Below are 17,903 nucleotides of genomic sequence, written 5' to 3'. Positions count from 1 at the left end.
ATTAAAAATAAGAAATTTCGAAAATGAAATCCTCTCCTTGAGGCTTGTTGTTTATCCGTAGTGTGCCTCGGCTCTCCCTTGGAAATATACTTGGTCATCCGGGGGAGGCTTGGAGTAGAACAACTCTGCCTATGATCATAATAAAGATTGTTCATAAGATTAAGTTGGATTTGTTGTATGAAGGGTTCTTTTATAATCTATTTTTTTTAACAGAGCTGGGCAATTACACTCTTTAAAATGTTCCTTCTGATGATGAATCAATGTCATATTTACACAACAAATAAAATTATTCTCATCATTATGTTAAGATTATGTATCTTACCCCTTTACATATTAAAATCTATAAGAAACCCTGAATTTCCATTTAGACTTCATGTTGGATGTCAGAAAGCTACATAATCTTTGTTATACAAGGTTATACAGCCTGGTTTTATTTTAATGCTATTAACTGTGGTAATCTATTTAAACCAATCAAACCTTGCAGGCATAAACACAATACGACAAAGCAAAGAAAGCAGTGAAATAATCAAAATTATTAATGCTTGTTTTGATGGTACAAAAGTATCGACTGTGTTGTCGTTTACATTTCGTAGAGCCACAGTTGAGACAGTCAGATTTCCCTGCTGCTCCCAGCAGTGATGCTGCTGACCCTCGGGCTAGGTTTTCAAATTATAGCCAGAAGTGGAAGTCTGCAGCAGCGGGGAAATTCATTTATACAGCAGGAACTTTTAAGTAGCTTAGTTTGATCTGGGATTAATAGAAGATGCCTGTTACAGGTTATAAATCTTGCATGTTGCATTCATTTGAGCAAAAATCCGGAATCCAAACACACTATTTTTGATTTTGCGTGTGTTTGTGCCGGTGGAAAGTACAAAAATCCTGCGTTCAAACTTGATGATCTTTGAAGTCGTTTATCTGTGCCCCTGTTTTTTTTGTGCGCTAGCCAAGTAAAACTAGGAACTATGGCCGGTAAAATAAGCTACCTATAAGTCCTGTTTTTCTCTACAACTAAGTGTAGTTTAAAATGTAAAGTGTCCTAAGATGAAACTTGTGAAAGCAACAAGTTGAACTATCATAATATGATCTCATTAAAGAGAATAAATATGAGACATCTCTGTCATATAAAGCACTTTGCAGTAGCTAACTCCTCGTTTTGACCATATTTAACACCTTCACTTGCACTCTTTATATAAGGCTCTGCAAAGTAATCTCAAATAATGCATTACTATTAAGAGATTACTGTAGTTTATAGAGGGAAAACCTTTCTCCGTTTATTTATTTAATATATGAATGGATCTTTGAAGATCTTTGGACAGATGTGAAAGTGTCTTTAAATTTGAACTACCAGAAACTCTTCAAAAATGATCAGACTTTTTGTAACTTTCTGTTGGTGTCTTCGCAGGACCAGCGGCTGAAGGAGATTGGCATGCAGACTCCGCCCTCAGCCTCACCAAGCAGCCTATCCATAGGCAGCGCCAACAACAACCACATCACACAAACCCCGGACATGTTCAGCTCCACAATGTCTGCCAATAGGTTTGTGAAGTCAAATGACAGTTATCAAAACAAAAATCTATGAACTACATTTTGAACAGAAGTGTGGAAGGTTAATCTTAAAGTATTTATGTGACTTAAGCAACTTTACATTTTTTGGAATTTTGGAAAATATCAAAGTTTTTAAAAAATTGTATTTGTTACATTTGATTTACATCAGCCCCTACCCTCAACCACAAAAGCTGATAGTTTAAATCCACACCATCATCTGTCTGCCCCGGTCGGCTACAAAAATATAACGCATGGGATGGAGCCAAGACTTGAGCGAGTCAAAGGAAAGGGCAGATCCAATGATTGAGGCTGTTCCAGAGCTGGTGGCACAACAATAAACGCTCGGTCACCTCTGAGAACAGTGGCAGTCTGCCAGGAGGCCCATGTTGGATGATGTGAGAACTGTCAAGGTAGAGTGGGTGCTTATAAGTTTAGTGATGCACTCACAGGACCAATCTGTTCATGTCAGAGAGGGCAGACTTCCAGTCTAGGGAAAGATGGACAACAAGAAGTTATTAGTTACTATTAGTTTATTATTGTTTTAGGTCAGTTGTGAACAACTGATCCTTTGTTTGCTGTTGAATTCCACTAAACATTCATGTCAAAATGTCGTTTTATTCCTTTCTTTTGATTCGCAGATTGGTTTAATGTCGGCATTCTATTCATAGACGACCTTTGGATAAAAACTATAAAATATAATAATAATAATAATAATAGGTTTGACGTCAGAGAAGATATTTTCCTTTTTCAAATCAAAATGACTTTCAAACAGTAATCATCAATAGAAAAAAGTATGTACGTATAACAAATGCCTTAAGTATCAGTCCCTGGTCTGAGAGCTGGACCACTGTTTTAATAAACAGCACAGCAGAATATGCCATGTTCAGCATGGAACACTTTTACTTAAGTAGATTAATTATTTGATTCTGCCTGTAACTCATGTAGATTGTAACACTATTTTAAAGATAAGATATATAATATAAATATTAAAATATATATTGTATATAATAAAATATATCATGTGTATAAGATACAGTATATTGTTGTTTATATTTACAGAGCATTTTATACCCAGCATGAGGATGGTAGCTGACTGTGAAATAACTTAAATACATAAACATAAATACATGTATTTCTTCTTTCTTGTAGTTATTTTTTAGGATAAATTGACAATTTAATGCAATGTAAGAAACCACATCTTTAAACTCACTTGCATATTTTATGTACTGTGTCATTAACAACAAAAAAGACAAAAGCTATTGACTTTAAAACAAAGGCCAAAAATGGTGCCTTGTAGAACACCTTATGAGATTTTCTTTCAAGGATTACATCAAAAAGTAGACTTAAAATAATGGATGTAAAAGTGGATAATCATTATCAATTAAATCATTGTTTATTGTCATTCCTCTATAAATCAATTGTTCTGCTTTGTTTTAGTTTAGACATCAACTCTGTTACAATGATAAAAAGTTGGACGCAAACTCATGCAAATAGACTCTTAATATGCATAACACAGAGCACTGTAGTATTTCCTGGCTCCAGCTGTACCAGCTACTGTTGAAGAGTTATACATGCAGTACATTTACACCTCCTGGTTCACTTCTCTGTGGAAGTTTAATAGCTTCTATGAAGGTGACAATTTATGTTAACCTTCTGGCAAATGTTTTAATACACATCTGTTCGATTAAAAGTCTGTAATCTGTCTTTTCTTTTATCTCTGTCTGTCACATCTTGTCCCCTCCTCACCCGTCTCTCTGCCTTGCTCTGTTCCGCTCCCTCCTCCGGTCGACTCTCAGTGTGCCCAACCTGAACAGTGACCTGTTTGATCTTCAGCCGGCCTTCATCCCTGCTGTGCAGAGCACTCCTTCCATCTCCAACGCCAACAGTGCCTGGGGAGGTACGCCTCGCTCACTCACGCTCACACTCGCACACTCTCCTCCACATTAATTCAGACAAACCTTCAATATATGCAAAGAAGGCGAATGCCATTTTTCATGCACAGTCATGCAACTCAAAGTGAGACAGACTTTTTAAGTTCTAACCCAGGATTCATGTTGAAGCTAGTACGTGGATTGGAGTTAAAAAGGTATGCACAACAGATTTAAGAGCTTTTATGACCTCATTGCAACTCTTAAAAATTGAGGTTGGAATTGATGTTATTTAAGCTATCATAAGAATTCAACCATCATGTATTGTTAGCATCACTATGATATTTTTAAATGTTAATAAAAGTCATGGATGATGGAGTGCTTTGCAAGATTGAGGACTGTATACTTATCTTGAGTAGTTGTCACATACTTTCATTTTATTTACTAGTAGTACTACAGAGCTTCACGGAGTAGTTCCACAGAGCAATAATACAACAAAGCCTTGCCGACTAGTACTACAGAGCAGTAATGCAACAAAGCTTTGCGGATTAGTACGACCAAGCAGTTATACGATGAAGCCTCACTGAGAAGTACTACTGAGCAGTAATACGACGAAGCCCTGCGGAGGAGTATGGCCGAGCAGTAATACGACGAAGCATCGTGACGTAGTAGTACAGAGAAGAAATACAACAAAGCCTCACAGAGTAGTACTACTGAGCAGGAATACAACTAAAGCCTCGCGGAGTAGTAACACTGAGCAGTAATACAACAAAACCTTTGCGGAGTAGTACTACCGAGCAGTAATACAATGAAGCCTCGCGGAGTAGTACGATCGAGCAGTAATACGACGAAGCCTCATGGAGTAGTACTACCGAGTAGGAATACAACAGAGCATCGCGGAGTAGTACTACAGAGAAGAAATACAACGAAGCCTCACGGAGTAGTACTACAGAGAAGTAATACTGAGAAGTAATACAACTAAAGCCTCACAGAGTAGTTCTACCGAACAGTAATACAACGGAGCATCGCAGAGTAGTACTGAGCAGGAATACAACTAAAGCCTCACGGAGTAGTAACACTGAGCAGTAATACAACAAAACCTTTGCGGAGTAGTACTACCGAGCAGTAATGCAATGAAGCCTCGCGGAGTAGTACGATCGAGCAGTAATACGACGAAGCCTCGTGGAGTAGTACTACCGAGTAGGAATACAACGAAGCCTCACGGAGTAGAACTACTGAGGAGGAATACAACAGAGCATCGCGGAGTAGTACTACAGAGAAGTAATACAGAAAATTAATACAACTAAAGCCTCACGGAGTAGTACTACCGAGCAGTAACATGATGAAGCCTCGCAGAGAACTACTACCAAGCAGTTATACAACGAAGCCTCACAGAGTAGTACCACCGAGCAGTAATACAACAAAGCCACGTGGAGTAGTACCACAGAGCAATAATACCAAGAAACCTTGCCGACTAGTACTACCGAGCGGAAATACAACGCCTCGCGGAGTAGTACTACCGAGCAGTAATACAACGAAGCCTCGCAAGGTAGTACCTCGGAGACTTGCGTTATAATACTATGGACTCTCGTGTATGAATACAACACAATCCGACACCTAAAGTGATAGATCCGCACAACACTAGTGACTCGTTTTTCATTTCCAATTATAAAATGTAACATGTTGGGTCTATTCTGGACAAATATGTGTCTGAGGCAGCAAGGCGAGCCACTGTCCTCCCAGACACTGTTTGGCATTTCAGTTTGCAATCAGCTCACTGTAATCTAAAAGCAGCACAGAGATGAGTGTGGAGGCGCTGGGAGAGCAGAGCATTACCACTTCATTTTTTTTATACCCAAAGATTGAACTGAAGTTATTTAATGTGTGCAGATTCACGAGCAGGGCCACTCTTGTACATTTACACCATGAGAGGCTTTGACTTAGATTGGCATCCTAAGTATAATTTTTCTTTCACTAGTACAGAATCTCCAGCGTTCTTTGTCACACGTATATTATAGATATAAAGTCTGGTCGAACAAATAGCATTTCTATTTCTATGAATCTGTTATCGTCTGAGATTGGCCTTGTACATGGAAAAGTATACTTTATATTACATATGTTGAGTGATGTATTGTCAATTAAGAATTCAAGGATGGCAGAGTATATATAAACATTCCTTTACATCTTTTTTCACATACCCTGTATCTGAGACTATATCTTTTCTCCATCCTGTGAGTAGTGAGTTCATGTTTTGTTGTTTTATATTTAGTTTTTTTGTATTTGATGTGGTTCATTCTCCTCACACAGTCAGCTTTACATCGGAACACTAGACAATAGGATGTACAAGAAGACAAAAGAACAAAAGGTGCATCAATGGATTTCCTCGTGCACAGGCTTTACACTCAACAACATTGCTGTTAATGTGACAGTAGAAAGAACATGAAATAACGTATGTTCCCAATGTAAGGGGCCTATTTCACTGTGAGGTGGTGGAATGCTTACCGAAGCAAATCCATGATTATTATTTTGATTGTATGTATCACTTATTATTCCTGTGGAATCAGTCATGTTTAACTACATTCCCCAGGAATGGAGAACCAACCTGTGCAGCAGACCACTCCGCCCCTGACAGTAGATTTCGATGCAGTGTTTGGAAATAAAGCCACACCCAGTAACAACGGCCATCATCCTGCAGGCGGTAAAGTCCTCGCTGTCTGACTGTCCAGACCGTCTGACTAAAAATACTAAAATCCAATGGCTGTGCTGGAAGCTTGGAATTATTACTAACCCTCTCTAGTTCTGCTTCTTCCCACATCTTTAAATCCAAACTTTAATGATCTTATTAATCTGGTGATGCCAAGTCCATCTAGGTTCTGCATTCTTGGGCATATATAGACAAACACACACACACACAGACAATTTAAACGTTTCCATCAACTTCTCTATGTGTTTGAATCGTGGGAGAAAACGCACAAAGCATGGGTAATAACATAAATCCCAACACAGTAAACACTGTGTCACCAAATACACAACACAGATAATTGTACATGGTTATTATGGGCATTAGTTTTGCATGTTAGAAAAACAATGATTACACGAGTGATGATACAAACTATAATCCCGATCCAACAAGCGTTTCAGTGAAGTTGAATAGAACACCAATGTGTGAGAATGATAAAGGAGTATTGATGAACAAAGATGTTATGTACACAAGAATAACAAGATTACTGATGTTCAACACAAGCATGAATTACCAGGTTTCTACGTCATTAAAGATGGTTTCAAACTCAAGTCAATACTCAACTGTAATTAGAACTGACACAAGAACACAGATTTAGGGGTTTCATATTGAAGTTCATTCGGTTCTAACAACAATAACGTTTAAAAATAAATTTAAGGTACAATAACAAAAGGTACCATGACTCAAATTATAAATACGAGTGATGGTGTAAACCATGTTTGTCAAACTTGATACAAATTTGATTCTCCCCTGTTAAAGACAGTTTAACAAATATAAAAGTTATATAAACAGTTCTGATGCGTTAATGAAGTTTCATGATGTCCTTATTTTCAAAGGCTACTAGATGGCTCTCTATAATATGCTCTATAATCTTTATGAAGTCATAACTTCAAAAAATAGGACCTGCTGCATCTTTGAAAGGAAGACTTCAACGTTTGAAAGTCAAAATAATTTATTTTCACATAGGTTAACCATTTAAGCGCCACCTACTGAGCACTCAAAATGATAACACTGTTTCATGAAACCTCATCAGGTCATCACTGGAGAGCAGGAGGCATAAACTTATAAATGGCATTTATCACACTGTTAGGCTCCTTATTTACAAATGCACCAATTGTTAACTAATACAGTTTTCAACCTGCTTCAGATCTTGTTCAGCTTTTCTTCCTCTTACACTCTCCGCTTGCAATTGATCGTACTTAAGTGCTCGATGCCCCCAGCCCTTTTATTTGCTTACTTTCTTTGAAACTACACAAGTGATCAATCTCTACGCCTCTCAACCTGCGTGCCTCAAAACTCTCCTGCTGGTGTTTATTTTTAAGGCATACAAGGTTTCCTGCAGAAAACACCAGCATGAGCATCTGTTGTAAGACGATATACATTAAAGATATGGGCAAAGATTTAGTGGAGACTGCTGAGAATCTTGCTGCCGAGCTTGCAACATTGTTTATAGGGTCAACATTTTGAAATCAGATCCTCAGCCGAACAGATCACTGTGAGCTTTAAAATCGTATATAACTTGTATAATTACTTTTTGTAGAGAAACTCCAACTGTTAAAACCAATTGAAAATAAAGCATACAATATTTAAACGGTTTTTATTAGGATTGAAAAAGCTTTAGTAATTAATAGACAAATGACATGCTGACACTACACATCATGTGTGCAATTGAGTGATCAAGCTACATTGAAATAAAGAGGGTTAAGAGATTCAATATTCTTTTGTGGTTTTCTAGTGAAAACAGTTACATATTTTAATAGAAAAAGAGAAGACTATAATGTCTTTTATAGGGCAAGTATTATTGATTTGTTTTTCACAAACGCATAATTGCACAAAATCATGAGTCTGTCTATCACGTGTGTGTATATCTTTAAATCTGTTGTGTGTCATTTTGTGCACAACCATTGTCCAGGAATCTATTGAAGAACTCCATAAACTTTATTTCTCATTTATTATGTTTTTTTGGTAAGTGAGTTCCGAAATGCTTCTGCCACAATCAATGAAGTTTCAAATTCAGAAAAAGGCATTTAATCATATATGTATATTGGCACGTTGTTGTTTTGAATAAACTATATTCTGTGAGAAACATTATTTCTATTTCTTATGCTGTAAACTACCAATAGCAAAAAAACATAATATTTTTTAACCATTAATGATGTAATTTTAGGTTGATCTTTTCCAATATCTTTGGGCCTTTGTGATGCAATCAATTCTACGATCCAGTTGATTTTTTGCTTCCTCTGTTTCTCAATGTGAGACTGGTAATGGTGACCTACAGACTTACTATTCTTTTTTTTAATGGATGAAAAAACCGGTTCCCCTAACTTCTACCGACACACCATCTGGACAACTGGCGGTTTCTCTCCAAAATTCCCAGAGTGTGGTTGTGGGCACTGCAACTGTGTGCCTCACCATTTGTATACGTGTCCCAGATGCACAATTTGTGTGTCCCTTTAAGCGTCCACATGTGTATATCTGTTATCTTTCTAAAAGCTTCCACTCACACGTCGTCTGTCATTTTTCGCCAAAGCCCATCTGTCTGCTCTCACTCTTCTGCTTTGTTTGTTAGTGTTCACACTGTTCCCACCAGCTTTTCCTCACTCCTTCTCTCCTTATGTTTATTTTGTCTTGCGTCCTGTCTGTTGCCTCATCATCTCTACATCACTTCAGAAATCAAAAATCACCCAGGCAACTCCTCTCCATCTGCTCGCATCATTCATTTCCTCCCCCATTTTTACCCCCTTGATTTTCACATCCAAATGCTCTTGTTTCTCTTCCTGTCTGCAATCAGTCTTTGTTCTTCTCTCCCACCTCCTCGTGTTATCGTGTACAGAGTTAAGATGGTAGCTTTTTATGGATCGTATGGATAGATTCTCTTGTTTAGATAAACACTTTACTTCTTGTTTTTTTTCTTTTCATGATCAACACACAACATTTTTTTGTTCGTTTTCGACTTTGCTTGGTTTCTTTGAAGCCAGATTCTGATTCTAAGTTGTTTGCCTAGTCCTGCTTTTGATGGTTAAAACATCTTGTCTCCTACTATATCCCGCTCCGCGATGTTTTTTTCTTGCTTCTAACAGACTTTTTTTTTCCTGATTGATCCGATCTCCATGTCATTTTCTTAACTGTCAAAATAGTCTAGCATCGGCCCTGGCAGCAATGGCTTTGACTTGTGTTTGGCAATCGTGTTCATGCCTTAAGCTCAACCCCTGAAAAATATATTATTATATCCATCTAGAGAAATCTTGGTTGATTCCACCTGGTCTTAGTGCCTCTTTGACTTTTTAAATTCTTGGTCTAGATCTGGTTTCAACAATTTTAAACCTTTTGATATTTGATTGTAATTGTGATTTTTTTATTAGTCTTTCTTTCCCCAAGTCTAGCCATTATCTCGGTCTTAAGGCTTATTCCTGCCTCTATATGACTGAGGAGACTTCTTTGACCATTTTCTTTCTTCTTCCCTAAATATAGTATAGAAAACATTTTAGATCTTGGTTCCTAAGATACAATCTGAAGTGAGACAATTGCTTTATGGCCTTCCTCAGGGGGCTCCTCCAGCACAGCAGCTATAGCTTTTATTGTTTTGAAAAGAAGCCGGTCAGGATAGAAATGGACATTCTGGCACCTCGCGGCCCTTCTCAGTAATTCACCAGGTTGTTGCAGTCTTTTGGGCCAGTATTTTACAATTTGTTATATATTGAAAGCAGCCTTGTGAGTTTTTTGAGAACGATTGCTCAAGTTTGATCAGCGGATGATGAATCACAGTTGTAGTTGTAGGACCGTTGAGGGCAGTAAACCAAAACCTTTCTGCCACAAATTCATCAGCATCTAAATGCAAAACGGCAGGTTAAATACCAACTTCCACCCATTTTATTCATTTTCCCTCTCTGCTGAGGCACAAAAATACATCCATCACTCACTTGTCAGCTGATACGAAGGCCTGCAAATTACCCATTTACTGTCAGGAATAGCTTCTTGTGCAGTTAAGCTGTAGACGTTTTCCTTTTTGGGACAGGGAAACAGCTCAGAGAGTCAAGATAATTGTTGACAGATTATTACTTTCAAGGTAGGTTTATGTTCTTTACAACAAATATGGATGCTTTTGGGTACAAACCAGACACATGAAATGAAGCTGTGTCAACCAAAGATACACAAATTATCATATCAATAGGGTGGATAAACACAAGAAAAGAAGAGTCACTTTACCCCGATTGCTCCTGATGGTTGAGATGGAATGCTGTGTCGCAGCTTACTCCCACCAGTGTGTGATTGTTCGTGTGAATGAGTGAATGCATAAGTGTTAAGTGCTTTGGGGGCTGAATAAGCATAGAAAAGTCCTATATATGTAATCCTTATTTTTTTTTTTTAAGTATTTTTTGTTTTTGTTTTGTTTTTGTTTCACAGCTGATTGCTACCTTCACTGAATTTGGATTGCTAAAACTTTTTTTTATTATTGTAAAACCAAAAATACCACAGACAAAATTTCATCCTAAGCAATAATTCATGTGGCACCTTCTAGGTTTTCAATAACGTCTGAGAAACATATTGACCCATTCCACTCTGATTCCAACTCCATTGACTGATTGAAATTGTCTCGGTTTCTTTCGATCCTCCCGTGGTTTATCATTTCCTTTCTCTCACTGTCCTGTTGTGCGCTTTCCTCCAGCGAGACCCGCTCCATCTTCCTCTCTTCCATTGCTCTTTAGCTTTAATTTAATCCTACTGCCTCTCCTGACAGGGCAGTTTAATAAAATCAAAAAGAAGGAAACAAATCTCCCACATTGCCAAAGTGTTTTGTCACAGTGACAGCAGAGACACAGGGGAACGGGGAGACCCAGAGCGCCTGTGGTTCTCTTTCTCTCCCACTCTCTCAATTCACTTTTTTAGTGTTTGTCTCTCCTCCCTGTGTCTTCTTCTCATCTGCTACGCTAGCAGGAAATGTTGTGAATGTCTTGTGTCAGCAGTGCTGTCAGACCTGGACTCAGCTTCCTACCTAAATATTATTCCAGCATTTATTTTTCCTTACTTGTGCAGATATTTGGTCTCTAACAGTAGCATAGTTGGTATTTGCGTTTTCATAAAAGAAAATTTGTACTTTGATTGTTGGCTAGTGCACATGCATTTCGAGTTCTTTGCTCCCACATTTTTGGATTTAGTTCCAAACAAGGAGCTGAAAACCAATATAAAAACAACATCTAGATATGTGTACTGTAGGTAAAACGGCAAACGTATTTGGAGAAGCAAGTAATACCAGTTGTACTTGTTCAAGTTGCCGGGATAAAAACCTGCCTTAAGGAAATAAGAAAATTAATTACTGAATAAAATTAATTTCTCCCCTGAAGGTTTAATTTATAGCTTAGTACTTGAGGGAACGCTAGAAGGTTAACTGGACTTTTTAAATTATATTTTACAATTTCCTATCTTTTAAACTAAAACTCTAAAATTGAATTGTAAATGCTATCCTCCTAATTGTAATTCTGGTGCCCATTTTGCTCGTTTATGAGAGGGTTAAAAAACACATTTTCAAATGTATTCAAAACCTCGTAACATCTAACCAAATTTGCATTTGTGCAGAGTTGAGCAAATTAAAAATAAAATGTCAGTTTTAGGGAAGTGTGTTTGTCAATCAGTGCATAAGCACAAATGTCGGGTGGAGAGAACATTTGGCAGATTCTTTAATGAAAATTACAAAAGTAGTGCCCCGGTCACCTGTATCTGATCCTCTTTAATTTGCTTCATCCTGATGTCAAACTGTTTTTAGGTAGATCAATCCCATTATTGCTGAAAGTGAGCTGCTTGGAGGCGGTCTGCCCTCCCAAGATGTCAGTTAAACATCTTGCATTTATTAGCATTTAAATACTGAGAGTTTCAACAAGTCTATCAGTCATCTCTCCTCACGCGTTTTCACCTTCAACACATGTTTCTTCCCTCTACAGATTTGTGTGAGAATTAGTCAAAGTCAAAGTAGCAAAACATGTTGTTCGCAGCGACACACACTGACATGGGACAACAGAATTACTCACTTGCATGTTCTGGCTAAAGGGCGTATGGTGTTGGCGCTTCATCTACAGAGCTGCACACGTATAGCTGGTAGAAACTAATGACTTTTCATGAGTCAGAGTGTGTACATGACAGCCGGGAATAGATAAATCAATCATCTAGAACAAGTGCTGCAAGCCTCTGAGTCAGGGATTAAGAGAGTGGCTGAAGATAGAATGAGGCGGCTCTGGGGAGAAGAAAAATACTAATGTAGATTCTTTATCTCCTCGGAACAGGAATCTGCAGACTTGCAGGTAGTAGTGAGGAATTGGGGCAAGACTAATTCAACTTGAATTATTTTCTAGGAACTGGCACAAATGAAGTCCTCAGAAAAAAAACTATGATTCTTTTTAAAGTGGCGGAGTGACGACTGAACTGGCCTGGCTCTGATTGGATTGTGATTAAAATGAACTTTCTTCTATTTTCAGTCTTTGTACATACTTTCATAATTGCCCGAGTGAAATGGAGCTAATTTGATTTTTTTTGCTCCAGGTTTTGATGCTTTGGGAGACCTGTTGAAGCCGACCATGCCCATCCACAGCGCTCCTCATCCTCCCCAAATGGCCGTCCACCACGGAGGAAAGCTGCTCGCAAACGACCTCGACTCCTCTCTGGCAAACCTCGTGGGCAGTGAGTAAACAATCTGTGCATATTTCACCGGGACACCTTTCACTCAGACAGGATCTCAGTGGCTAATAGCCGGAATATAATTTCCTGTTCTTCCTCCTCAGATCTGCAGTTTGGCGGTACTCCTGCCAAAAAGTATGTAATTCCAAATTAACTGCTGCTTAATGTGTTTCTTGCATACACTGCAATCCACCTGCTACCTGAAACTGCTATTTTTGTAACATGTTTATTCACAGGCGTTGAGGTTCTCCCACAAGTCTTTTACTGTTTCTTAAATCTCCGTTAAGTGTCTTGCTCAATTACACAATTTCAGAGCTGGGATTGAACAAGCAACCCTCAATGTGCTATTGGCCATTACTTCTTAGGCTCCAATTCAACCTCTCTACCATTTGAGCTATGTCACGTGTTTGGTTTAACATGAAGCCTCCTCCACATTGGGTCTTTTGTGTTTATGCACCAAATCCTATCCTTAACATAGATGATTTTGTAAGGTGACATATTTGTGCTGAGCTGATACGTTCTCTCTGGTTTCCTCCAGCCTACAGCCTAAAACCATACAAGCTTGATTGAAGACTTATCTGTAGGTGTGGGCATGTTCATGACTGGTTATATTCAGGGTGTCTTGCCCTGATTAGCTGGGATAGGCTCCAGCATTCACACAACCAGGATAAAGGAATGCGTGGTAGAAAATGAATGGATGAATGTTGTCACGTTCACCTGAATCAGCCCCTCAAAAGTCAAAACAAAATTTTCAGTTACTTGAAAATGCAGTAAAATCATGTGACCACATAGAAATCTGTGTGATTCAACAATGAAACCGTAACCCTATTTTATTGACAATGTCCCTTGACATGATTATCAATTAAGAATCAGAAGTGAACCCAAGTTGTAGAAGTTTAAAGATTCTGCCTCTTTACTGCATCTACTGCAGAGGACCTTGAAAGTGCTTAGAATTCATATTCACACATTGTTGAGAGAGGAGGAGGTTGTCAGGGTCTTCAAGGTCGTAGATGACTCTGTGATCTGGGTTTGTAAGTCGTAATCTACAGTTCAGGTACACCTCATGGTGCAAATACATCCAAGGTAGTGGATTTTGACGTTCAAGAGTCAATCTGCATTTTTAATGTCCAGGCCAGACATGCAGTGGAGCCAGCCCGGTGAGAAGAAGCTGACGGGAGGACAGAACTGGCAGAACAAGACCATGTCCACCACTCAGTGGGGCCCGGCACCAATGGCCCCTCAGCCAATTCCTGTACAACATGTGGTAAGATAACGCTGCAACCTAAAATCTCTTCTGGCATATTGGTAGTGTCATCTGCATGCTCAACCTGTTGTGTGTTTGAAAACTCATTTCATGTGTGTTGTAAGTTATTCATGTGACTCAAAACATCCAAAGAGTTTCTTTTAATCAGTCTGATTGTAAATATTTTAACATCAATTGTCAACAACAACAATCTGGTGAATCCAGAGAAATCTTGTCAATGTCAGGTGCATGTGTCTTGAGTGTGTTGAACCGGCTAACATTTGTGCTGTGGCACGTCTCTTGCCTGCTGATTTCTATTGTTCTTTTCTGTGGAATATACAGTTTGTGTTGAGTTTGTCGTGTCTGCTTGAGCATGTCCTGTTTGCGAGTTTTTTGTGGGAGTGTGTTGAGCTCTTGGCAGCTCCTGATTGTCTTCCTGATCGCTGCTCTGTGATTTCTTGCTGACGAGTAGAAACTGTCACTAACCCTGTGCTTCCTGTGTCTATTTGTTTTTGATTTCTTCTTCTCTCTTTGTTCCCATCAACCCTCCTTCATCCTCATGATTTTCTTCTGATAATCTTGCATGGTCATCCTCTCCTCTTCCTTCCCTTGTTTTCCCCCCCGATTCGCCGTAATCGCCTCTCTGTTTTGCATCGTCATCTACCCATCCTGTTCTGTTTTTCTTTGCTTTGTCTGGCATTTGACCATCCATGCTTGACCTTTATGTCTACTTTCTACATTTCCTCCACATATTTCCCTTTCAAACTCTAATTTATCTTCATCATCCTTTCTCTTCTCTCCATATTCAAAATCTTTGCTTTCAATCCCTTTATCTATCCATCATTCTTTTCGTCTTATCTTTTTCCTGTTGCGTCCTGATGCAGAATGGAATGTTCTATACTAGTTATGTAAGTACTTATATCTGTCATGTCAAAAAAGTATTTAAAAAAGTCATGGATGGCATCGGTCTTCGACTGGCGTGTCATTGTTTAGAGCAGGTTCATTTTATGTATTTTCTTCCTCTCTATTTGCAAAACTGTTATTTGAATGATGATATGCAGATATTTTATGAAAGCATATCAGTGTCATCAGGATATTAAATGGTTGAATTTAGCATTCAAAATGTGGAAACCTTGAGGGTTTAAAAAAAAAGAGATTATTTTTGTTATTTGTTTTATCAGCGTGGACATTTAAAATAAATAAATAAAATAATTTCAACATTGAAAGGTTAAAGTCTTTATTTGTGATTAATTTAATTATATAATTTCTATATTGAATGGTTGACATGTGTTATTTAATTAGCTCATTTCTAAATTGAAAGCTGGAATTGTTTAATCAAATTATTTATTTTATTTTATTTATTTATTTATCAACCCATTGCCTTTTAATTTTAAATTAAAAATGTTGGCATCACAGTGCCACAGACAATACCGAAATATTACTGAGCTGCTTGATCAAACTTTCAGCCCATCAAGTTGTTTTGTCTTTTGTATTTGGCTTAATAGCTGTATGATTTTGTTTAATCTGTAATGAGAGCAGCATTATTTAGGTTTTTTTTCTAATTTCCTAATGACCATATACATATATATATATATATATATATATATATATATATATATATATATATATACCTAATGAATACATTAAAATACTTTTTATAGCCAAGTATAGTCATTGCACTTGCTTGTGGTCAATGGCTCTGCTAGATGATACTGGCATTAGTTAGTATAGTATTAGTATATTCAGAGACAAACTTTCAACAAGAGTACCGTTTTAGCACATACTTCTGTTATCTTAAAGCCTAGAATGAGCTAGAGCACTTGAGCTAGAAGGACATGTGCCACATGAGCTGGGGTCAATCGGGTTCAGTTCCCAGGTAATACTCAAGTTTTTCCATAAAGCAAAACTAAAAATACTGAATTCTGGAGGTAAGTGGAAGACATTAAAATATCTGTGTTGAGCGCTTAATGGACAAAAAGAAAAAAAAAGCTTGAGCAGATGAATAGTTTGTTCACTTTTTTAATAATCATTGTTCAGTAAAAGTATAACACAATCCAAATAGTTTTCTTGTATAAATGATGAGTCACTATTCTAGGGCATATTTTTAGCTCTTTCTAGCTTTGAAAAAGTAAGTGCAAGTGAAAGTATTGATGGGTGTTAGTTGGATTTGCACGGCAGAAAAGAACATGTTGTACCTGTAGAGAGTAGGAGGCAGACAGTGGAACATCTGGATGAGGAAGACGGAACTGTATGTTTAAGTGGCTTTGAAATGTTGGTGAATATCTTTTTGTTTATAAATGGGAAGTTAAAGAACTATCTCTAGTAAAGTAAATGCAATACATTATGACCACCAACATCTTTCTCATGAGGGCATGACATCAAAAGTCCTGCTCAATAGGTTCTAAGAGCAATAGTGAAGCATGTATACTGTAAGATTGAGCCTTGCTTTACCGCACAGGCTTTTCAGGTCACTAGTCTGACTCATAGAGGCGACAAAGACGACACGGGGAGTAGCAAAAGTTCAATCCTCCATGTTGGGAGAGCAAACGCACATAAAAGTAACGTGGGATGAAAGACATCAGGAATAGAGGATGAAGCCAACAGGGAATATACAAGTCAGACTAGAGGAGCTGATAAAAAAAGGAGAGATGAGACAGGAAGGAGCGTGAGGCGCTACAGCTGGGTAGCAGATAGAGACAACCTTGCCTCGCATAAATATGATGTCTTACCTACTTTATACCCATCTGACATGTTTCCAGAGCCGACATTAATAGTTAATTTCCAGCCCTGCTCTGCACCAACACCCGCACAATCGGATGTTTTCTCGTCAATCCGAAAGTGATGGATTGTCATTGATTGTAGCAAAATCAGGATTGTACCGTCACTCGTACTTCTACCACTAGAACAAAAGAATTAACAAAATAGAATGCTCACATGAAGATTAACAACTCTAAACAGTCCAGTTGACTCTCTTTGGACCCACATGACCTGGATAAATAAGAACCTAAATATAAAGATAACTGTGGGCCAATGTCAGAAAAATATTTTTAAAAAGTGCTTGAGCAGATTTAAAGCCTCTTCTCTTGTTACGCCTCTTCAGGTTGATTGATATTTATGATCAGACCCCAGAGCTCTGCTCACCGGAGGCTGGCTTGAAAATTGAGTCACCGATCAATCACAGTGATCAGCTCCCAAGATCACTTTATTTCTTTATATCTTGAAGCAGATCTTTAAAAGAGTAATACCTCATGAATCAAGCAACACGTGTGATTATTTTGTCAAGTACTGTTTTGGTTTATTTTATTTTATTTTTTACATTTTTTTGTTTGGAGTTGATGTAGTTTTCCTCCCTCAATTTACAAGAACAGTGATGAATGACCTTTGTGATTGCACAGTAGTTTTCCACTAGTGTAAGATGATAAATAAATGTATAGGTAAGATCAGTGGAACCAAATGGACAAAATAAACTTGGAAAATTGAATTTATAACAAACACCACCGTCTTCAGTTTGTGTGTTCTGTTGTGCAGCAACCATGGCACTTTAATGACAGTGCTGCTTCCTGGGTAGTAATTACGGGAGAACGCGGTTGTGACGTTTCCCATTTTCTCATGAAATTGTCGAACCTCAGAACAGATCATCTAATGATTGTAATCCATCACAATAATGCGATGCATGACTTCAATATATGTCTAGGTATTGGCTCTCAACATGTGAATAGAAGCCAGTTCAGTTGCTGTGGGAAGTTATTTTAGACTGTTGACCTACTTGTGTCATAGGATTTTCTGCTGTCATCCATGCTTATTGATACTCAAATTGAAAAGAGGGTTTCTGGTGTTTTGT

At 38.0% G+C, this 17,903-nt stretch overlaps 1 protein-coding gene across 3 annotated transcripts in view; it reads left to right on the top strand.

The window, feature by feature from the left end:
• LOC148082833 (phosphatidylinositol-binding clathrin assembly protein) overlaps nt 1–17,903 on the top strand; it is a 65,479-nt gene that overhangs the window by 40,767 nt on the left and 6,809 nt on the right. The window contains exons 11-17 of one of the 3 annotated variants that reach the window (XM_087790095.1): nt 1,403–1,536; nt 3,342–3,442; nt 6,001–6,111; nt 12,685–12,822; nt 12,924–12,954; nt 13,951–14,083; nt 14,947–14,970. In XM_087790095.1, coding sequence (XP_087646221.1) covers nt 1,403–1,536; nt 3,342–3,442; nt 6,001–6,111; nt 12,685–12,822; nt 12,924–12,954; nt 13,951–14,083; nt 14,947–14,970 — 672 coding nt within the window. The remainder of the gene's footprint in view (nt 1–1,402; nt 1,537–3,341; nt 3,443–6,000; nt 6,112–12,684; nt 12,823–12,923; nt 12,955–13,950; nt 14,084–14,946; nt 14,971–17,903) is intronic. The other 2 variants (XM_087790097.1, XM_087790096.1) reach the window with 2 other exon arrangements.

This window comes from Callionymus lyra, chromosome 4, assembly GCF_982586985.1.
Source record: "Callionymus lyra chromosome 4, fCalLyr1.hap1.1, whole genome shotgun sequence".
NCBI lineage: Eukaryota > Metazoa > Chordata > Actinopteri > Syngnathiformes > Callionymidae > Callionymus > Callionymus lyra.
Note: the sequence above shows the minus strand (reverse complement) of the source record. Positions and strands in the feature narration are given on the sequence as shown.